General features: G+C 41.9%; 1 protein-coding gene and 1 non-coding gene across 2 annotated transcripts; both read right to left on the bottom strand.

Annotated features, from left to right (window-relative positions):
- Positions 1-9,343: 9,343 nt before the first annotated feature.
- On the bottom strand, positions 9,344-9,416 carry TRNAG-CCC (transfer RNA glycine (anticodon CCC)). The gene has a single exon. It is a non-coding gene; the product is annotated as a tRNA-Gly (tRNA).
- A 10,795-nt stretch (positions 9,417-20,211) lies between these two features.
- Positions 20,212-22,690, bottom strand: LOC129639331 (60S ribosomal protein L6-like). The gene has a single exon (XM_055564422.1). It carries the CDS (start codon positions 22,664-22,666, stop codon positions 21,806-21,808), a length of 861 nt encoding a protein of 286 aa, XP_055420397.1. The 5' UTR covers positions 22,667-22,690; the 3' UTR covers positions 20,212-21,805.
- Between the last annotated feature and the right edge of the window lie 353 nt (positions 22,691-23,043).

The raw sequence follows: 23,043 nt of genomic DNA, 5'->3' as shown, positions 1-23,043 counted from the left end.
TCAATTACCCGTATTTTCCTTTTTTCTTTTCCACGCACCACTCACTGGTGCCATGCTGGTGTGATATTTGTCCTTATGTAAATTTAGAATCTCGAGGTTTCAAACCTCAGTTTCCTAAAATATCAAATGAATTGCAATATTATTCTGCCTCTCAGGGTGATCTTTGGTGCAATAACTCCCCAGCCCCCCTCCCCCATCCCAGCATCTAGCTAGGCTGCGTAGGAAACTAGTCATCAGCTCACAGCCCCTTGCTGTCAGATGAATTCCTATCTGATCACATTGCTCCCTGGCCCTCCTTTTGAGTATAGGGAAGTTTGGCCTGGGAGAGGGGAATTAACCAGAACAAAGGTGGTTGGATTTGGATTCCAAAGGCTGGAGGCTAAGACAGGGAATTCCCCAGAGCTTCCAAGACTAGGAAGAGGCAGAAGCACCAGTGCAACTCGTGAGAACTGAGACTCAAGCTAGGGAAGCTAGCGGAGTCACTATACTTACTATACTCCCATCAGCAGAAGTGGGGTGGAAAATGGGACACAGGGATGAGAGCAGAATGAAAAGAAGGTTGGGAGCAGGTTGAGAAGGCCCAGGAGTGCTGAGTCGTCAGTCTGAGTGCTCCCGCTTCCTTTCCAGGCTCCTCTGTCACCATCCTCCCCCCACCTAACAATATGAATCCCAGAAAGTTCTTCCATACCTCTGAGATTTCTCAGAGGTTGTTCCCTCAGCCTGGAATACCTTTCCTGTACAACTTGGCTCACGGAAATCAATTCATCTTTCAAGGATCTACTTAAAAGTCACCTCCTCCATGAAGCCTTCCTCATCCTCCTCAAGTTAAAATTAGCCGCTGCATCCTCTATGCTATCAAGTTTACTTGTAGCCTTCATAGCACATAAATTCTGTGTTGTATTGTAGTTATTTTATGAGCATGTCTGCATTGCTCACTCATGTGTAAGCTCTATGAGAGCAGTTTTGTTTCTTTCTTATACCTAGTTTCTTGAGTACAGGGAATTTTTCATCTTTGTCCTTTTTATCTTTGTGTCCTCAGGGCCTGGAAAAGGAGCTGGCACAAAGTGTTTATCGAATGAATGAATGACTGATGAATGAGGAGTTAATGAATGAATACCAAAGACAAACCACAGCATATAAAATACTAAAACAGCTGGCAAGACAAAAAAAAAGACACCCTATCTATACTCCCTTTTTTTCCCAAAAGGACTTGACATGGCTTGAAAGTCACGTATATTTACATTAGGACAAATATAAAGTTAGAACATTGCTGAAGAGAACAGAAAGTGAGCAACTTTTGTGGTAGCAACTAGTCTCTTGGTTTAAAGCAGTAAGAAATAAAAATCCATCTTCACTCTTGACAGAAGCACACAACTTTCAGCAAAACAGTAACCCTCTTAGAAGAGCTCAAAGACACGGGATACTAACACACACATCCTTTCTCATTTATTTTTTGTTATTCTTTTCTCAGCACTAACCGGTAAAGTACATAGGTGAGAAAACAAATGTCAAGGAGAGACAAAGAAGAGAAGTGTCAAAAAAAAAAAAAAAAAACCACAAAGATTTAAGGTAAAAGATGAAGTAACCTTTGACCACTGGGATATGCTGTTAAGTGAGTCAGCTGTCCTTAAATCTAACAGCCACCAACTTCTAAAGAAGATTTAAGGAGGCTTACTGTAAGAGAGAAAGAAAGACACAGAGAGACAGAGACAGAGAGAGAGCATATTCCCAAGTAAGCTAAAGGAAAGATACGGGGACGTCTCTGGTGGTCCAGTGGTTAAGACTCCATGCTACCAATGCACACAAGTTTGATCCCTGGTCAGGGAAGTAAGATCCCACATGACGCATGGTGTGGCTAAAAATAAATAAATTAAGGAAAGACAGGAAGGAAAATCAGCAACTCCATCAGGAAAGGAGGAACAGGAATGGACTGGGACCTAAAGGTAGAAAGTTGCCTTTAGTTACTGTAGAATTAAAGGTACAGTAACTGGCCTTCTTGGCAGTCAAGGAAATAATACACAAGGGGCTACAAATCTCTCTTTGTCTAAAGAAAACATGGCCCCAAGAGTAAGTCATCAACTCTGTTTCTCCAGGAGTGAGAATGGCTCTGTTTGAAACCCTCCCACTCTCTTAGCCATTCCCTTTGTGAATGGTGACCCACAGTGGCAGGTTTGGCTGTGACCTTGAGAAGGAGGGAAGGGAAGTTGAGGGGTCTACAAGGTTCTGAACATGTGGAATTGTTGGCTCTGTGCTCTGTGCTCCTCCCACTGAGCCACCCAGTCATGGACTTTGACAAGTGATAGATAAGAAACCTTCCTCCAAAGAATAATGTTTTTAAAACAAATATTAACACTGAAAATATGATCATTTAGGTTATTTACCTTGAGCTCCTTTTTAAAAAGAAAACCATTGACAATTACAGTGATGGTTTATTTAACTTCTCAATTTGGAAAATCTTCTCAGAACATAGGGCAGTAATAACTAACATTTTCTATTTGTTAATTAACTTTTCCCATTGCCAACAGCTTAAACCTAGTCCCCTCCTCCCCAGAAAGACAAGTTACAGCTAACGTTTAAACATTCATCTCCCCCTTCTAATTGCTGTGTAGGAGTAATTCTGTGATTCTGGAAGGAAACTTCAGTGAATAAATGAACGACTCTCTCGTTGCTATTTGGAAGTTATAAAAATTACAAGACATCATTCCATTATATTCTCTCATTTCCTTGTCATTGGAAAAGGTTCCAACCTTTCATCATATTAAAAAGCAATTATCAAAATGTTTTATTCCATAATAAGTTTGACTACTAGGAGAGAAAGTATTCAGAAATCAAAATAAGGGGTTCTTTTTAGCATATAAACAAGTGAGTCAACCTTCCATATCTGAAAAAAAAAGTGATCACTGAAAGATTACGTTTAAAACAACGTTTTGGAATTTGGTGTCTTTCTTTTGGTGTTTCTGTATTGACTAATTCATTGTGATTGCATGAAAGATGTTATCTTCCTGCTGACTCTGCAAATTGATGGACTTCAGTTACAGTGCCTTCCAAAGTTGGCTCACAGTGCATGCGCCAAGGTCGCTGGGCTTTTTAGGGAGGATCTGAAGAGTGCGCTCTTCTGGAGTCAGCTAGTCAACCAGTAGTAGGCTCTAACTCCAACACAGGGCAAGGCACTGTGCTTCTGAGCTGAGAATTACAAAGGGATTTAAAGATATGCCACCTAACCCCTTCATAATAATCCTTAACATTTGCACAGAACCTTACAATTTACAAAGGGCTTTCCTCTTGGTTATCACTTTTTATGCTCACAATAACTGATAGAACCCAGCACACTAGGTCTTACCAATCCTCGTTTGATGGATGATGAAACCCATGCTCAGAAGATTTATGTGCCTTGTCTGAGGTGAGTGAAAAAGGATCCGGGGCTAGAGATGAAGTCCTGTGAGGAAGAGTACAGTGCTCTTTAACATCTTGTCACTTCTCACTTATCAACAAATGCAGGGCACCCCACAAAAGGAGTAGAGCAAAATCAAATTGTATACAGAATCGGCAACCTGAATGATCAGTTAGAAAGGAGCAAAAGAGACAGGGGTGAGGTGAGGTGGGCTGCGGTGTCACTCATGGCCGAGGCTGCTAGACCATAGGGCAGCTTTGTGTGAATTCGAAAAAAAAATGTTTCTTTCTGATGGATGCAGTCTTGGAAGCACACGGAGCTTACAGAGCCTTCGTGGGAAGTAGAAAAAGGGAGAAAGTGGTGGAGGGTACCCCTTCCTGTCAACAAATGTGACTAGTGCCAGGATGCAGGGTCTGATGAGCACGGTTTAGCTTTCAATCCTCATTATCCTCCTCCGCTGGATGCCTTATGCTGGGCGTTTCTACACAGCCATGTGGAGTGGTCCCAATTTAAGTAACTAGCAAGTCTAAGAATAGGGAAAGCTGGCTAGAGTCTCTGCTACTCAAAATCTGGTCCTTGGACCAGCAGCATGGGTTTCACCTGAGCTTGTTAGACATGCAAAATCTCAGGCCCCTCTTCCAGACTTCCTGACTGAGAGTCTGTGTGATCATAAGATATCTAACTGATTTGGGTGGACATTTGAGTTTGAGAAACACTAGGCTACAAACAGGGGCCGGGCCAGGAACAGGATCCCTTGGAGCTGGAGACAGGACAATCAATGCTTATTCGTTGGGCTGGAAAGCAGGTTTGTCTAGCTGCAGAAGAGGGCACTCAGAGTAAAGAAGATGGCACTCTGCTTGGAACTCAGTGTGGAAAAAACTTGAACTCTTCTTGTACTACTTCCTTTGGCTTTATTTGAACCATCTCTGATACATTAAGCCCTACTCATCTGAAGCTCATAATCCCTGTTCTCAAGGAGGTCACAGTCTCGAGATAAAAGAAAATATCCAATCCATTGCAACAGGCACTGCCAGTGAAGATGTAATCAAAGTGCTGGGGGAAGTGCAGTGGAGCAGCAACCCGTCTGCCTGTGATATTTGAGTGTTGAGTTGAAACACGAAAAATTAATTACTCACCGAGAGGAGAAAGTTGTCTCTGCAGGCAGAGATGTCTCTCTCCCGCACTGAATCATGGACCTTCTGTGGGGGTCTGGTTTAGTTTATATCTTCCTCCCCTTCCCTTATTTCAGGGCCTCGCACAGTGGCCAAGGCATAACTGTTAATGAATGCTTGTTCAATGACTGATGAACCAACAGGCAGACTGGGTATATAAATGAATGGCTTTGGAAAGAGGAATCATGTAGACTAACACGGGAGGTGGGGAGACCTGATAATTGCCCAGGAATAATGTGGTTAAGATCTGCACAGGGGCTATGGCTAGAGAAACAAGGGAAAGATCTAAGAAATGCTGTACTATGCTAGTATTTCTTGTCTGAAAGAGAAATGTGACAATGAGACAGAGATATTCTTAAAATACACTTTTGTCAAATCTGAATGCCCCTTGACAATGAGCTGAGCAAACTGCAATCAAACCCATTCTCTCCAAATGGATTGAGTGGAGGGCATGGGGAAAGGCCGCTACCAGGAATTAGGCTGGCATTTTCCAGCTCACCGTGGGGTTCCATTTTGCTTTGGGTGAGAAAATGGGCATTTTCCTTTTACAGATCTTCACCACACAGAATAAGGCAGTAGTCCCCTGAATGAAATCTGGTCATTAGTCTATCTTTCATAATCTGCATAATACTGCCAGAGTAGTGCAGAGGGAGGGGGTCTCAGGCCAGCAAACCAGGGACCCAAAGGGGCTCATCTGGGCCCTGTTAATACAACAAACCACATCGCAGCCCAGCAGCCCCAGAGCTTCCTTGCACTGAATATTCAGTAATGCGGCATAATTGGCTTGGAGCCTGCATATACTGTAAGTTGAACACAGATGGTCTTTTCTACAATATAAGAAATACACTTGAGAAATAGAAGTAATTTAGGCTCTCCTCTTTAATGTAAGACATGATTGGACTTTCAGGGATGGCTATGTAGTTCTGTGCGGTTGAAGCCAGTAGAGTTGGTGGGGCTGGGAGGGGGAGGAGAGACTTCATGTAAAAGATGCAGAGACACCAAATCAAGTTCATGGTTCACCTGGAGAAAAAGAGGGAAGTAAGGACTCCAGAGGCATTTCAGAACTAGGGAACAAATTGAATGTGGATGGCCAGACATTGGCAAGACACAAGAATGACTCTTAGATTTCTCATTTGGGGAGATGGGGGTGAAGATGAGTTGGGGCATGAGCATGTTGACTTGGTGTTTAGGAGTCATTTAGGTGTTTGCTTCAGTGAAAATTGGAAATATAGGGCTGGAGTTCAATAGAGAGGTTTAGGCTAGAGATACAGACATGAAATCTATAAGTATATTGTTGCCAACAAAAGCCATAGAGAGAATTCACCACATAAGACGAGAAGACAGGAGAGAATGCCTGTGAGAAAAGAGCCAGGACAGAATGGTGCCAAGGAAGCTGAGGCAAGACGAAATTTCAGCATGGAGGGGTCGTCAATACTTTGGAACACTACGAAAGGTTGAAAAGGATATGGGCTGAGAGGAAGTAGTTAGATCAATTAATTAGCAGGTCCTTGATGCTGGAGATAGATCTCTCAGGAGGTGATGGAAATGTGTTTCTTAGAAAGGAACACCTTTTCATGGAAACAGAAAGGAATTAACAAGTAAACAAGCGCAATAGAATAGAATGTAATGTTTTGGAGAACATCTTCACCATTAATAGAAATATTAGTGCCTGGAAAATTAGCAAAGAGGAAAGATGTAATCAGGCTTGGCTGTGTAGAAGAATAACTAATTTGAATCACTCATGCTAATAGCTCACCACTTACGCCTAATTAGCATGTGGCATGCTAACTATTGTGTATACTAATACATACTTGTCAGCTTAACTTTTTTTTTGGTCACACCATGTGCACGCACGTGGGATCTTAATTCCTTGACCAGGGATCAAATCCATGCCCCCTGCAGTGGAAGTGCACAGTCTTAACCACTGGACCTCCAGGGAAGTCTTTCAATTTCATTTTAAGTTTTATTTTATTTCACAGCTAAATTTTCTTCGGGTCTGCTCAGGCTTCACAACTTGTAGCTTATGTAATATTGTTTGTTCACTATCTTAAAAAGGTTTTAGAAGGAGTATTAGCTTGGACAGGAGAAAATTCTCAGATGTCAGTTTCCTTCTGTGACGTTTAACTTGGCAATTAGGGGCCGAGAGAGGAAAAATATAATGTATATACAGGGAAAATGGAGGCCAACTTTATGGCCTTGTCACACTCAAGAAATATGCTCGCTAATGGAGATGCTTGTTCCATTTTGAGAGAAGATTGTGTTTTTGAAAGAAGCTTTTTTCCTAGGCCTCTGGTAGTTACATATAATTACCACATCCTAGGGAACACAAATGTGATGAAAACTCAGCCAATGTATTCTTTGGAGGTCATCTTGTGAGATGTGGTTTGATGTGCATTACAACAAAACTTATTCTCAGATTTTTTGTTTGTTTCCCCACACAAAGACTCATCTGTTGGTTTAGGACACTAAAGTCTGTATTATTTAAAAAGGTATTGGAATATACTTTTAATTCTATTTTAATGTTAAAAGGTTTAATGGATAAGCAATATAATAATAATAACTACCTTTTATTGAGTGCTGATTCTGTGATAGACATGTTACATGTTGTATCACAGTACTCAAAAATTTGTCTTGAATTGTCTTTAATTTTGTCCTTAATGTTAAGAAATGTGTGTGTGCTAAATCACTTCAGTCATGTCCGACTCTCTGTGACCCCCATGGACTTCAGCTCTCCAGGCTTCTCTGTCCATGGGATTCTCCAGGCAAGAATACTGGAGTGCGTCGCTATGTCCTCCTCCAGGGGACCTTACAGACCCAGGGATCAAACCAGCGTCTCCTGTAGCTCCTGCATTGCAAGCAGATTCTTTACCACTGAGCCACTGGGGAAGCCCTGCTAAGAGATAGACAATATTATAAATCCCTTTTACAGAGGAGGGGGCTAAGGGATCATCTGCCATCTACTACCCATTTCTTTCTTCCCAGTCACAGCAAACACCATTGAGTTATCTCTGCTCCCTGTCTCCAATTTCTCCTTAGAGCTACTCCAGCCAGGCTCTCGTCTCCACCATTTATAACACCTGCTCCAGTGAAGTCACCAATAAGCTTCCCATTCCCAATCCATAGGTCAATTCTCAGTCACAATCGTCCTTGACCCGCCAGCAGCACTGAAAACAGTGGATCACTCCCTCCTCGATACGCTTCCTTCCTTAGCTTTCAGGACACCTCACTGTCTTGCTTTTCCTCCAGCTTCACTAATCCTTAGTCTCTGCTGACTATGTCCTACCTCTGATGCAGTGGGGCCTCTGGACTCAGTCCTTAAAGCTCTTCCGTATTTCCAACCCCTTTTCGGGTAGTCTCATCTAGTCTCATGGCCACGACTCCCAGACTTCTCCCTCGAGCTTCAGATTTGTGTTCCTACTCAATATCACCTCCACCAGGATTTCTAATAGACATCTCCATGTGTCCAAAACACTGTTTCTGATTTTTCCCCACAATAAACAATTCAGAAAGAAGGAATCCTGCTCCAAACTCTACCTTTCACAGATGGAGGCAGTAACTATACCTTTCAGCAGATGGAGACAAGATTTCCATCCTTCTTGTTGTTCAAGCCAAAAACCTTGGAGTCATTTTGACATCTTATTTTTCTCAATCACCATACCCTATCAGTCATGAAATCATGATGGATCCACCTTCAGAATATATCCAGAATTCAACCATTCCTCACCCCCTCCACTGTCATCTCCCTTTTCCTTGATCTTGCCAGGAATACCTCTGTCTGCCACAGGAAGCCCTATGGTTAATTTCCTTACCTCTTTGCCCAAATGTCACCTTCTCAATAAGACTTACCCTGACCACTCTATTTAATGCTACAAGCTGCACCCTCCCCCCAGCAACCCAATGCCCAAGTACCCTTCCCAGCCTTTTATTTAGTCCATGACACTTTCCACCTTCTAACATGTCACATAACTTAGTTATTTATTATGTTAACTGTGTGTTGTCTATCCCCCACTATTAGAATGTCAGTTCTGGAAGGCCTGGATTTTCATCTGTTTTATTTGCCACTGTACCCTCAAGCACTGAGTACAGAACCTTGCCTATAGCAGGCCCCGTGGTTTTTTGTTGGATTGCATTAAACACCTTAAGTATCTTGCCAAGGGTTGGTGACATAGTCACATTTAAACCCCAGCCTCTCTGATACTATAATGACTCCATTCTACTACTTTCCATTATAGCCTGTGGCAGTGGGTCTCAGCAGGTGTGCCCTGTACCCCTCTGGTGAGTCAAGAAAGTGAAATACTTTTACTATGCCCAAACATGCAAAATGATATAATGATGGCTGTCACAAAGAATATTGTACTGAGTAGACCATGCAATACAGAATAGATTGGAGTTCAACCTGCAAGGGAGGAAGAGGCAAAGGGCAACATCAAACAGCATCAAATGAATGGCACAGAACAACATCACCCCAGTGTCCGGAAAGACAGCAAATTCATGTGCCTCATGGGCATAGAGGTGAGGGTGGTCAGGATAGTGAATTGTTCTACTAAAACCGTGACACAGGATTGGTGTGTGTTGATAAACATGAGAATAAATGAAGCCATGCTATTCCAGGCCCTGTGAGGCATTGTTTTAGTGCAGTAGAGACTATATTATTATTATTTTAAATATTTATTTGGCTGTGCCGGGTCTTGTTTGCAACATGCAGAATCTTCCATCTTCATTGCAGGTGGGATCTTTAGTTGGGGTATGTGAATTCATAGTTGTGGCATGTGGGGTCTAGTTCCCTGACCAGGGATTGAACCTGAGCCCCCTGCATTGGGAGCACAGAGTCTTAGCCACTGGACCACCAGGGAAGACCCAGAGTCACTTTATTATTATTGACTAGTTTATTAAACTTTCAAAAGCCCTTCAAGCTTGCTGCTAAAAATTCTAGTATTCAAAAGTGTGTCATATCTCAATAAAAGTGTTTTTTAAAAAGCATGCCATAGATTTTTTAAAAGATTGTTGAGATCTTTTGCAATCAGATTAAGTTTCACTGGCTTTAACCACTCTCCCCCTGTGTAAGCAAAGCAGGGCAGTATACCTTTTTGTTGCTTTTATTTTGAAATTTTAAATATAATCAGAGGGGGGACATCCCTGGTGGTCGTCCAATGGTTAAGACTTTGCCTTCCAACGCAGGGGGTGCAGGTTCAATCCCTAGTCAGGGAGCTAAGATCTCACATGCCTAGAGACCAAAAAACCAAAACATTTAAAAAAAGAAACAGTATTGTAACAAATTCAATAAAGATTTGAAAAATGGTTCACATCAAAAAATCTTAAAAAAAATTTTTTTTAATTAAAAAATTAAAAAAAAAAAAAAACAAGCAGAGTGATTTCCCTGGTGGCCCAGTGGTTAAGGTCTTCCCTGGTGGCTCAGGTGGTAGAGAGTATGCCTGCAATGCAGGAGACCCAGGTTCAATCCCTGGGTCGGGAAGATCCCCTGGAGAAGGAAATGGCAACCCACTCCAGTATTCTTGCCTGGAGAATTCCACTGACAGAGGAGCCTGGTGGGCTACAGTCCATGGGGTCACAAAGAGTTGGACACTACTGAGTGGCTAACACTTCCACTTTCCCGTGGTTAAGACTCCATGCTTCCATTGCAGGGGGCAGGGGTTCAATTCCTGGTCAGGGAACTAAGATCCCACATGCTGTGTGATTCAGAAAAAAACACTGAAACCATATGATGGAGATGAATTTATTTAAGATGCAGACAACAACAACAAAACAAGTTCTCTGATATGCAGAGTTCAGGGAAAAGAGTACAGGGCTTGGGAGACTTGAGTCTAGTCGAAGCTTTACAACTGAGAGTGCAACTTTGGCCAACTCATTTCTCTTCTCAGAGCCTCAATTTCTTCCTCCATAAATAAGTGATGATGATGAGGTGAGGGGCAATCCTAGATGACCTGCATGCTCTCCCCCAGCTTTGATCCTGTGTATATCCATTATTCTGTATTGGAGATAAAGGTGTTGCTTGAAACAGAGTCTTCAAGAGATTAGAAAGTGTTTCAATTTATTTCTTTGTCTCTGTATTTAGTTAGTGCCTTAGGTGCAGAAGATTGAGCTAATCAAACACAGCTCATGACACATTTATCATCACTCTTGACTTGTTGAATTTATTTGTCTGGCTTATCCCCACATTTTGGATCTTCCCGTGTGGCTCAGCTGGTAAAGAATCTGCCTGCAATGCGGGAGACCTCGGTTCAATCCCTGGGTTGGGAAGATCCCCTGGAGGGGGGCATGGCAACCCATTCCAGTATTCTTGCCTGGAGAATCCGCATGGACAGAGGACTACATGTAGCCCCCCATGGACTGGCAGGCTACAGTCCGTGAGGTCACAAACAGTCGGACATGACTGAGCAACTAAGCACAGCACATATCCACATCTCATTCACACACTCCTTCCTCCCTCATTGGCCACCATTCTCTTCTGATTAATTTACTAAATTTTTGTTGGTATGTATTCTTATAAAATGTGTATTATCATTTTCAATGAATGTCTTTTTCATTTCTGTAAATGGTATTACAGTACATATTATTCTTTCTTGTTTTTTTTTAACCCATCAGTATTTTAAAAATCTATACATGCTGCTCTATTTACATCTAATCCCTTGCTTCTAATCGCTGAAAATGACTCCCAAACATTGTGTCCACCACATTTTGCTGCTCCACTCTCTGGGTGATGAATGCCAGATTGCCTCCAACTCCCTGTCACCATAAATAATGCTGCAATAAGAGGCATTCCAATTTAGAGAAGAATTGTAGATGAAGGTGAGAATAAGAAAGGCAGCTGCTTCTGAACTGTGACTAGAATGCTGCTGCTGCTCCTGCTAAGTCACTTCAGTCGTGTCCGACTCTGTGCGACCCCATAGACAGCAGCCCACCAGGCTCCCCCGTCCCTGGGATTCTCCAGGCAAGAACACTGGAGTGGGTTGCCATTTCCTTCTCTGATGCATGAAAGTGAAAAGAGAAAGTGAAGTTGCTCAGTCGTGTTCGACTCCTAGAGACCCCATGGACTGCAGCCCACCAGGCTCCTCCGTCCATGGGATTTTCCAGGCAAGAGTACTGGAGTGTGTTGCCATTGCCTTCTCTGGACTAGAATGCTAGTTAGGTCTTTTCTTCAACAGGCTATAAAACCTCAGTGCAAATACTCAATGCAAATACTTCCTCCAGGGCAGTAATCAGGATCTGAGTTCTTGTGGTGCCAAGTCATTATGTTAGCAGGTTTCTTTCACTGAACAGCTGTTTGAATCAATTAACCCAGTTGGTCAGAGATTTTGACATTGGGTAGACCCTTCACCTCTACCCTCACTCCCAGGAGATGAACCCACACCATTCCCCATCCCCTAGTGATGCAAGACCATGGTCTTTGACTTCAAGTGGATCTTGAAGGAGGTCAACAAATTCTTCTGTTGCCTTACTCAGCACTTCCTCCCGTCCTCTATAGCAGCTATTTCAAACCTTCTTGATTTTATCACTTCTCCCCTTACTTTCAGCAGGTTACATCACCGTGTACTTCAGAAAAAAATAGGAGCCACTGGATGAGAATTCCCTTCAATTCCTATTACCAAACATATAATTTGCCTGCATCTACTCCCATCCTTTCTTCTTATTATAATAGAGTGCTCCATCTCTGTCTAGGAGGAATCCTTCCATCTGGGTTGTGGATCCCATGCTCTCCTTCCATGCTCTTTGGGTTAAATTGTATTCTCTCAATATTTTAATCTCTCCCTGTCAATATTTCAATCTCTATACTTCTACTAGCCACTTCTCATCACCACACAAATGTGTTCAAGTCTTTCTGATTTTAATACTATATTTTAAAAAATCTCTTATGATCTGGATTCCTTTTATTTCTTTTTCTTCTCTGATTGCTATAGCTAGGACTTCCAGAACTATGTTCAATAGTAGGGGGAAAGTGGACATCCTTGTCTTGCTCCTGATCTTAGGGAAATGCTTTCCATTTTTCACCATTGAGAATAATGTTTGCTATAGGCTTATCATATATGGCCTTTATTATGTTGGAAGAAGAATGGAGCTGGAGGGATCAACCTGCCTGATTTCAGATTATACTACAAAGCTACAGTCATCAAGACAGTATGGTACTAGCACAAAAACAGAAATATAGACCAATAGGACAAGATAAAAGGCCCAGAAATAAACCCATGCACCTCTGGGTACCTTATTTTGGACAAAGGAGGCAGGAATATACAATGGGGAAAAGAGAACCTCTTCAATAAATGGCACTGGGAAAACTGGACAGCTACGTGTAAAAGAATGAAATTAGAACACTTCCTAACCCCATACACAAAGATAAACTCAAAATGGATTAAAGACCTAAACATAAGACTCAGTCAGTCAGTTTAATAGCTCAGTCGTGTCCAACTATTTGTGACCCCATGGACTGTGGCACACCAGGCTTCCCTGTCCATCACCAACACCTGGAGGTTACACAAACTCATGTCCATTGAGTCGGTGATGCCATCCAACCATCTCGTCCTCTGTCATCCCCTTCTCTTCCTGCCCTCGATCTTTCCCAGCATCAGGGTTTTTTCAAATGAGTCAGCTCTTTGCATCAGGTGGCCAAAGTATTGGGGTTTCAGCTTCAACATCAGTCCTTCCAATGAACATTCAGGACTGATTTCCTTGAGGATGGACTGGTTGGATCTCCTTGCAGTTCAAGGGATTCTCAAGAGTCTTCTTCAACACCACAGTTCAAAAGCATCCATTCTTCAGCGCTCAGCTTTCTTTATAGTCCAAATCTCACATTCATACGTGACTTCTGGAAAAACCATAGCTTTGACTCACAGACCTTTGTTAGCAAAGTAATGTCTCTACTTTTTAATATGCTGTCTAGGTTGGTCATAACTTTTCTTTCAAGAAGCAATCACCTTTTAATTTCATGGCTGCAGTCAACATCTGCAGTGATTTTGGAGGCCCCAAAAATAAAGTCTGTCACTGTTCCCATTGTTTTCCCATCTATTTGCCATGAAATGATGAGACCAGATGCCATGATCTTAGTTTTCTCAGATCATGTTGAGTTTTAAGCCAACTTTTTCACTTTCCTCTTTCACTTTCATCAAGAGGCTTTTTAGTTCTTCTTCGCTTTCTGCCATAAGGGTGGTGTCATCTGCATATCTGAGGTGATTGATATTTCTCCCGGCAATCTTGATTCCAGCTTGTGCTTCCTCCAGCCCAGCGTTTCTCATGATGTACTCTGCATAGAAGTTAAATAAGCAGGGTGACAATATACAGCCTTGATGTAATCCTTTCCCGATTTGGAACCAGTCTGTTATTCCATTTCCAGTTCTAACTGTTGCTTCTTGACCTTCATACAGATTTCTTAAGAGGCAGGTCAGGTGGTCTGGTATTCCCATCTCTATCAGAATTTTCCACAGTTTGTTTTGATCTACATAATCAAAAGTAGAAGTAGATGTTTTTCTGAAACTCTCTTGCTTTTTCGATGATCCAGTGGATGTTGGCAGTTTGATCTCTGGTTCCTCTGCCTTTTCTAAATCCAGCTTGAACATCTGGAAACTCACAGTTCACGTACTATTGAAGCCTGGCTTGGAGAATTTTGAGCCTTATTTTGCTAGCTTGTGAGATGAGTGCACTGTGCGGTCGTTTAAGCATTCTTTGGCATTGCCTTTCTTTGGGATTGGAATGAAAACTGACCTTTTCCAGTCCTGTGGCCACTGCTGTGTTTTCCAAATTTGCTGGCATATTGAGTGCAGCACTTTCACAGCATCATCTTTCAGGATTTGAAAGAGCTCAACTGGAATTCCATCACCTCCACTAGCTTTGTTCGTAGTGATGCTTTCTAAGGCCCACTTGACTTCATATTCCAGGATGTCTGGCTCTAGGTGAGTGATCACAGTGTTGTGATTATCTGGGTCATGAAGATTATTTTTATATAGTTCTTCTGTGTATTCTTGCCACCTCTTCTTAATATCTTCTGCTTCTGTTAGGTCCATACCATTTCTGTCCTTTATCGAGCCCATCTTTGCATGAAATGTACCCTTGGCATCTCTAATTTTCTTGAAGAGAGATCTAGTCTTTCCCATTCTGTTGTTTTCCTCTATTTCTTTGTATTGATAGCTGAGGAAGGCTTTCTTATCTCTCCTTGCTATTCTTTGGAACTCTGCATTCAAATGGGTATATCTTTCCTTTCCTCTTTGCCTTTCACTTCTTTTCTTTTCACAGCTGTTTGTAAGGCCTCCTCAGACAACTGTTTTGCCTTTTTGCATTTCTTTTTCTTGGGGATGGTCTTCATCTGTACCTCCTGTACAATGTCATGAACCTCCATCCATAGTTCATGAGGCACTCTGTCTATCATGTCTAGTCCCTTGAATCTATTTGCCACTTCCACTGTATAGTCATAAGGGATTTGATTTAGGTCATACATGAATGGTATAGTGGTTTTCCCTACTTTCTTCAACTTAAGTCTGGATTTGGAAATAAAGAGTTCATGATCTGAGCCACAATCAGCTCCCGGTCTTGTTTTTGCTGACTGTATAGAGCTTCTCCATCTTTGGCTGCAAAGAATATAATCAATCTGATTTCGGTGTTGACCATCTGGTGATGTCCATGTGTAGGGACTTCTCTTGTATTGTTGGAAGAGGGTGTTTGCTATGACCAGTGCCTTCTCTTGGCAAAACTCTGTTAGCCTTTGCCCTGCTTCATTCTGTACTCCAAGGCCAAATTTGCCTGTTACTCCAGGTGTTTCTTGACTTCCTACTTTGGCATTCCAGTCCCCTATAATGAAAAGGACATCTTTTTTGGGTGTTAATTCTAGAAGGTCTTGTAGGTCTTCATAGAACCATTCAACTTCAGCTTCTTCAGCATTACTGGTCAGGGCATAGACTTGGATTACTGTGATACTGAATGGTTTGCCTTGGAAATGAACAAAGATCATTCTGTCATTTTTGAGACTCCATCCAAGTACTGCACTTCGGACCCTTTTGTTGGCTATGAGGGCTACTCCATTCTTCTTAGGGATCTTGCCCACAGTAGTAGATGTAATGGTCATCTGAGTTAAATTCACCCATTCCAGTCCATTTTAGTTCACTGATTCCTAGAATGTCGACATTCACTCTTGCCATCTCCTGTTTGACCCCTTCCAATTTGCCTTGATTCATGAACCTGACATTCCAGGTTCCTATGCAATATTGCTCTTTACAGCATCGGACCTTGCTTCCTTCACCAGTCACATCCACAACTGGGTGTTGTTTTTGCTTTGGCTCCATCTCTTCATTCTTTCTGGAGTTATTTCTCCAATGATCTCCAGTAGCATGTTGGGCATCTACTGACCTGGGGAGTTCCTCTTTGAGTGTCCTATCTTTTTGCCTTTTCATACTGTTCATGGGGTTCTCAAGGCAAGAATACTGAAGTGGTTTGTCATTCCCTTCTCCAGTGGACCACGTTTTGTCAGAACTCTCCACCATGATCCGTCCATCGTGGGTGGCCCTACACGACATGGCTTGTAGTTTCATTCAGTTAGACAAGGCTGTGGTCCATGGGATCAGATTGGTTAGTTTTCCGTGATTGTTGTTTTCAGTCTGTCTGCCCTCTGGTGGAGAAGGATAAGAGGCTTATGGAAGCTTCCTGAGGGGAGAGACTGACAGAGGGGGAAACTGGGTCATGTTCTGATGGGCAAGAAATATAAGACTAGATACTATAAAACTCTTAGAGGAAAACATAGGCAGAGCACTCGATGACATAAATCAAAGCTACATCCTCTGTGACCCACCTCCTACAGTAATGTAAATAAAGTGGGACCTGTAAATAAAGTAAACAAGTGGGACCTGATTAAACTTAAAATTTTTTGCACAGCAAAGAAAACTTGAAGCCAGGTGAAAAGACACCCCTCAGAATGGGAAAAAAGAATAACAAATGAAACTGACAAAGGATTAATTTCCAAAATATAAAAGCAGCTCATGGAACTTAATGCCAGAAAAACAAACAACCCAATCAAAAAGTGGGAAAAAGACCTAAACAGACATTTCTCCAAAGAAGGCTTACAGATGATGGCTAACAAACACATGAAAAGATGCTCAACGTCACTTATTATTAGAGAAATGAAAATCAAAACTACAATGAATCAGCCATGTCAATATATGGCAAAACCCACCACAATATTGTAAAGTAATTTGCCTCCAGTTAAAATAAATCAATTTATTTTAAAAAATGATCTTATAACAAAGCCTATCTTTAATAATAAGTATGAAATTCAAATAAATCACAGAATAATGATTGGAAGAGAAAAAAAAAAACTACAATGAGATATCACCTGACACTGGTCAGAATGGCCATCATCAAGATCCTACAAACTATAAATGCTGGAGAGACTGTGGAGAAAAGGGAATGCTCTTGCTCTGTTGGTGGGAATGTAAACTGATACAGCCACTGTGGAAGATGGTATGGAGATTCCTTCAAAAACTAGGAATAAAACCACCATGCAATGCTATGCTATGCTATGCTAAGTCACTTCAGTCGTGTCCAATTCTGTGTGACCCCATAGACGGCAGCCACCAGGCTCCCCTGTCCATGGGATTCTCCAGGCAAGAACATTGGAGTGGGTTGCCATTTCCTTCTCCAATGCATGAAAGTGAAACGTGAAAGCAAAGTCGCTCAGTCGTGTCCAACTCTTAGCAACCCCATGGACTGCAGCCTACCAGGCTCTTCCGTCCATGGGATTTTCCAGGCAAGAGTACTGGAGTGGGGTGCCATATGACCCAGCAATCCCACTCCTAGGCGTATACCCTGAAGAAACCAAAATGAAAGAGACACATGTATCCCATTGTTCATTGCAGCACTATTTACAATAGCTAGAACATGGAAGCAACTTAGATGTCCATCGACAGATGAATGGATAAAGAAGTTGTGGTACATATACAAAATGGACTATTACTCAGCCATAAAAATGAATACCATTGAGTCAGTTCTAATGAGGTGGATGAACCTAGAACCTATTATACAGAGTGAAGTAAGTCAGAAAAAGAAAGACAAATATCATATTCTAACTCATATATACGGAATCTAGAAATTACTTACAGGGCAGCAGTGGAGAAACAGACATAGAGAATAAACTTGTGGACATGGGGAGAGCAGAGGAGAGGGTGAGATGAATGGAAAGAGTGACACGGAAACTTGCATTGCTGCTGCTGCTGCTGCTGCTAAGTCGCTTCAGTCGTGTCCGACTCTGTGCGACCCCAGAGACGGCAGCCCACAAGGCTCCTCCGTCCCTGGGATTCTCCAGGCAAGAACACTGGAGTGGGTTGCCATTTATATGTAAAATAGCCAACAGGAATTTGCTATATGGCTCGGGAAACTCAAACAGGGGCTGTGTATCTACCCAGAGGAGTGGGATGGGGAGGGAGATGGGGGGGAAGTTCAAAAAGGAGGGGATACATGTATACCTACGGCCTATTCATGTTGAGTTTTGATGTAAAACAACAAAATTTTATAAAGCAACTATCCTTCAATAAAAAATAAGTTAATTAAAAAAAATTTCAGCCTCCATCCCTTCCAGTGACCTCCACCTATCTCCAGCACCAACTCCCGAAACATAGCAAATAATTTATTGGAAGAGATAGTTTTTTAAAAATTAATTTTTATTGGAGTATAGTTGCTTTACCATGTTGTATTAGTTCCAGCTGTATAGCAAAATGAATCATCCATATGTATACATATATCCTCTCTCTTTTGGATTTCCTTCTCATTCAGGTCATCACAGAGGATTAAGTAGAGTTTCCTGTGCTATACAGTATGTTCTCATTAGTTATGTGCCGGGAGCCGGAGAGAGACATTCCACTCGTGACAAAGGTCATGAGGAAGGAGGCTCGGCATACGCAAAGGTGGGATTGAGCCTAGGGAGTCCCCCCAGATATTCTCGAGCATCTACCCCCAAAAAACCAGAGTCTGCCTACTTTATCGTTTTGTGCTCTCACCTCTGACTTTACTGGGGGCTGTCCCCCACCACCATCTCGCTCTCTCTGTCAAAGAGTTAACTTACAGCTCCAATTAATAAAGTTCCTGGGCAATTAGGAGTGTTTAAATCCAAACCCCTCAGATGGCTCTCTAACTCGCCTGACAAGTTTACCTGGACTCCTACAGCTATGCATACGATTGCTTACAGTCTCCCAGCCTCGAAAGGCACGGGAAGCTTAAGATATTCAAATAGCTTAGAGCCTCTCAGAGAGTTAGAAACTGTCAGAATAAAACTAGTAAAAGATTTCATTGATGAGCCAATGTTTGTTGCCAAGTTTCCACATCCCCTGAATTGTATCCTTGAATGTGTATTAATTAATATAGTTGGTATGTAGAAAAAAAAGTAGTGGCCTTGGTGTTAGCAACTTTAGACCCTTAAGGTAATAAATTCTTTCCTTTGTTGTAAACCCATTACACATCCGCCCTATAGGAATGTAATTTTATCTAATACCTTCGGAAGATGGCGCCAAACCTTAAAATAATTACTCTTAGAGAAAATAAGTCTTTGTTGATAAGTCTTTGTCAAGAGTCATAAAATGTTAATACGCCTTCTGGCCAGAAGATGATGTAAATCACCTAAACCATTTGTATACGATAAATTTGCAGGAAAGAAACCCTGGTTTTTGATAAGGATCAAAGACTGCTGACTTTGCATCCCCTATTATCCTCTATGTGTAACTTAGGGTATAAAAACCCCTGTTGAAAATAAAGCTACAGGCCTTGCTCACCAAAGCTTGGTCTCCCCATGTCATTTTTCTCCTCAATTTCCAGCTGAGTCTCCATCTGGAGCGCGGATATCCTCTGCGACCACTTATTTGCCTGGGCTTCTAAGACCCACTCAAGAAGATGTCTAAGGTGGGGCACCTTCCGCTATTCGAGAGGGCGCCTGCAGCTTCCGTGGTCAGAGCTAACCTGGTGTCACGGGTTATATTGATTTTCCACGTAAACCAAGCTACTCAGCTTCTTTTCTCCACTGAATTTTCCTACTGAGCTATCCTCATTCTATTACTCTTTATATCTTTGATAAATAAATAAATAAATAGGTCGCCGAAGCCGCCTCTCCTTCGAATACCCTGGATCAGCTGGGGCTGGACCCCGGCAGTTATGTATTTTATGGTGGTAGTTTAGTCGCTAAGTCATGTCTGACTCTTATGACCCCGTGAACTGTAGCCTACATAGTATCAATAGTGTATATGTGTCAATTCCAATCTTCCAATTCTTTTCACTCTCTTTTCCCTCTTGGTATCCATACCTTTGTTCCCTGGGTCTGTGTCTCTATTTCTGCTTTTCAAATAAGATTATGCCATTTTTCTATATTTCACATATATTATGTGATAGCTGTTTTTCTCTTTCTGATTTACTTCACTCTGTATGACGCTGTCTAGATCCATCCACATTTCTACAAATGACCCTATTTCATTCCTTTTTTATAGCTGATATATGTACCACATATTTTTCTTTTTTTTTTTTTTGTCATTTAAATACAAGTATTTTAATAATTATTTGGTCTTAATATGGTATATTATCAACAGACATAACTCACATGAACAAAGAACTCTTATTGCTAATAATTTAAGACCATAAAGAGCTCTGGAAACCAAAAAAGGAAAAACTCACACCACCTTTAATGTATGTAAAAATTTCTTGTGGCGATTTTTATAATCACATTACATATAAATAAAATGAGATAACATTTTCTCCACATGACTTTTTTTGCATATTTATGATTATTTCAAGATTATGTTGCTCTCTTGAATATTCTGCCCATTTCTTTCATAAACAGCACATGAATGTTCAAACAAATCCACATGAAGTATTAAGACATACTTCATAAATCTTAATAGATGGACGGATTTCCCTGGTAGCACAGTGGCTAAGACTTTTCGTTCCCATGGCAGGGGGCCCAGGTTCAGTCCCTGGTTCAGGAACTAGACCCGGTGCAGCAAAACAAACAAAAAACCACCACCACCCTGTCATCAAAAAAATCCCAAAATCTAACAAAAAATCTTGTCATTTTTCACCTATTGCTAAAAACTGAAGTCTGACTACTTCATTTAGTGAGTCTGTAACGTAATGCGCACTCACAAGTTGGTACAACATTCATGGAGGGTAGTGTACTTCGGCATCATTTACGAAAACTGCCTAAGGCTTCCCAGGTGGCTCAGTGGATCTGCCGGCAATGTGGGAGACATGGATTTGATCCCTGGATCAGGAATTGGCAACCACTTGTGTTCTTGCCTAGAAAATCCCATGGACAGAAGAGCCTGGCAGGCAACAGTCCATGGGTGAGACACAGACTGACACAACTGAGTCAGACACAAACGAGCACAACCACAATGGCTTAAGTTCTTTGACTGAGCAAACTTTTCCTGGTACTTGCTCATCTATATGCATATTTCAGACTGTAACACTCAGGCACCCACTGCTGAGTCTACTTTAACCAAAAAAAGGAAAAGTGGGGAAAAACAGCTGTCTTGCAGAGCCATTATAGAGGCAGTGTGTCTAGGCTGTGGGAATGACATTGCCAAGCTCCTTTCCTGGGAACTGCATTTAGCACTTTAGAACCATTGCTCTGAACTGTGAGCACCTGTGTTTTACATCATTTTATACCTGTTAGCAAGATATATCATAAGGTAATTTCACTTTATGCAATTTTAGCTTACAAAAGGTTTCAGAGGAATACTCTACTTTTAGATAGCAGTGGAAACCTATTTAATTAAAATGCTAGAAACCCAAATATCCACAGAACGCCAAGGTTACACTTTGCAGCAGTAAAGATGAGCACTTCCTATGGAATAATCAAAACACACTTATCTGTGTAATAGCATGTACTGTACTCGGTATCTAATTACACTAATTTATTATTATGCTTTAAGAAACTAAGCATACAAGAAACTGGAAAGAAGGGAAAGTCTACAAGCTGAAAAGCCCAGCTCTTATCCATGTAGTTAGTACAGACTCATTCAGTGATGACTGGGGAAATCCCACTATTTTGTATTGGTACGTGCCTGGTGAAAAAGCTGAAAGACACTAAGGAAGCTAAGAATGCTTATCCGAAGAGGAGACTCCTCTGCAGTTTACAGCCCCCAATCCCACTCCTTTTAGTAGAGGCTAATGTCCCATTAAGTTGGCTATAAGTCATACCACACCTAGAGGCAGATTAAAAAAAGACACAAAGGAAATGACAAGTTATTTAATTAGGTTCTTTGCAAGAAGTTCAGAACACTACTTTGTGAGGATAAATTCCATTTGTGAGAGCAAACACGGAGCGGAGGTAGCCCTGGAGCTGAGGGACAGCTTTGATTCTTCGCAGAATTTGTGAGTCCACAGCTTTCTGATCAACCTTGCGCTGCTCTGTGATCTCGTATTTCTCTCTCTCTGTGTCGAAGATCTCGCCCTCCTGGTGTCTGGGTTTACGCAGCTTCTTCTTCTTGAAGTAAGTGTCAGTGAGGTGTTCTGGGATTTTCACACCACTGATATCGATTTTGGTGGAGGTGGCAATGACAAATTTCTGGTGTGTTCTACGCAGAGGAACTCGATTGAGGGATAGAGGCCCAGTCACAAGTAGCAAGCCGCTGCCCAGCTGCTTCAGGAAAACGACCCTCTTGCCTCTGTGGCGCCCAGTGAGGATGATCAGAATGGTCCCAGGAGTGATGCTGGCACGCAGCTTCCTCACATGCTTACTGAAGGGTTTTTTGCCATGACTCAACAGTTTCCGAGGCACATCTTCGGTAGGGTAATACCTAGGCATTTTGCGAAGTTTGACCACTCGGGTACCACCATTCTTGTCTCCACCAACTGGTTTTGTGACAGTAGCAAGAACACGAACCTTCTTTTTCTTTTCGACCTTGGATTTAGCTGCTGAATACTTTCTCTTGTACAAGGCCTTTCTGGAGTACATGGCTGATCGGGAATATCTGCCAATTCCTCTGACCAGGACAGGATTTCGGCTGCAGTGAGGCTTCCCCTTCTTAACTTTCTTCACCTTTTCCACCTTTTTAGCCTTTTTGCCAGCATCAGCCTTCTTGGCTTCAGGTTTTTTCTTAGTATCTGGTTTCTCAGCCTTTTCACCCGCCATCTTGCAAGATGGGAAAGAGCTGTACCACATATTTTTCATCCATTCCTCTGTAGATAAACATTTAGGTTGCTTTCATGTCCTGGCTATTGTGCATAGTGCTGTTATGAACACTGAGGTGTATGTATTTTTTTTTTTTTTTTTTTTGTGAGGCCCCACTTTCACGGTCTGTATTTCACGGTACTGAAAAGCAAAATCAAGCAAGCTTTTGCCCTTCTGCTCCACGGGAGGTTTCTGTCCTCCCTGAGCTTGCCTTAGGCATGTATCTTTTTGAATTATAGTTTTCTCCTGGTATATGCCTAGTAAAGGAATTGTTGGGTCATATGGAAGAGCTACATTTTTGAGCAATCAATGTAAGTTTAGAACCCGTCCACTGGCCT

Source organism: Bubalus kerabau, chromosome X, assembly GCF_029407905.1.
Source record: "Bubalus kerabau isolate K-KA32 ecotype Philippines breed swamp buffalo chromosome X, PCC_UOA_SB_1v2, whole genome shotgun sequence".
In the NCBI taxonomy this organism is placed as follows: Eukaryota; Metazoa; Chordata; class Mammalia; order Artiodactyla; family Bovidae; genus Bubalus; species Bubalus kerabau.
Note: the sequence above shows the minus strand (reverse complement) of the source record. Positions and strands in the feature narration are given on the sequence as shown.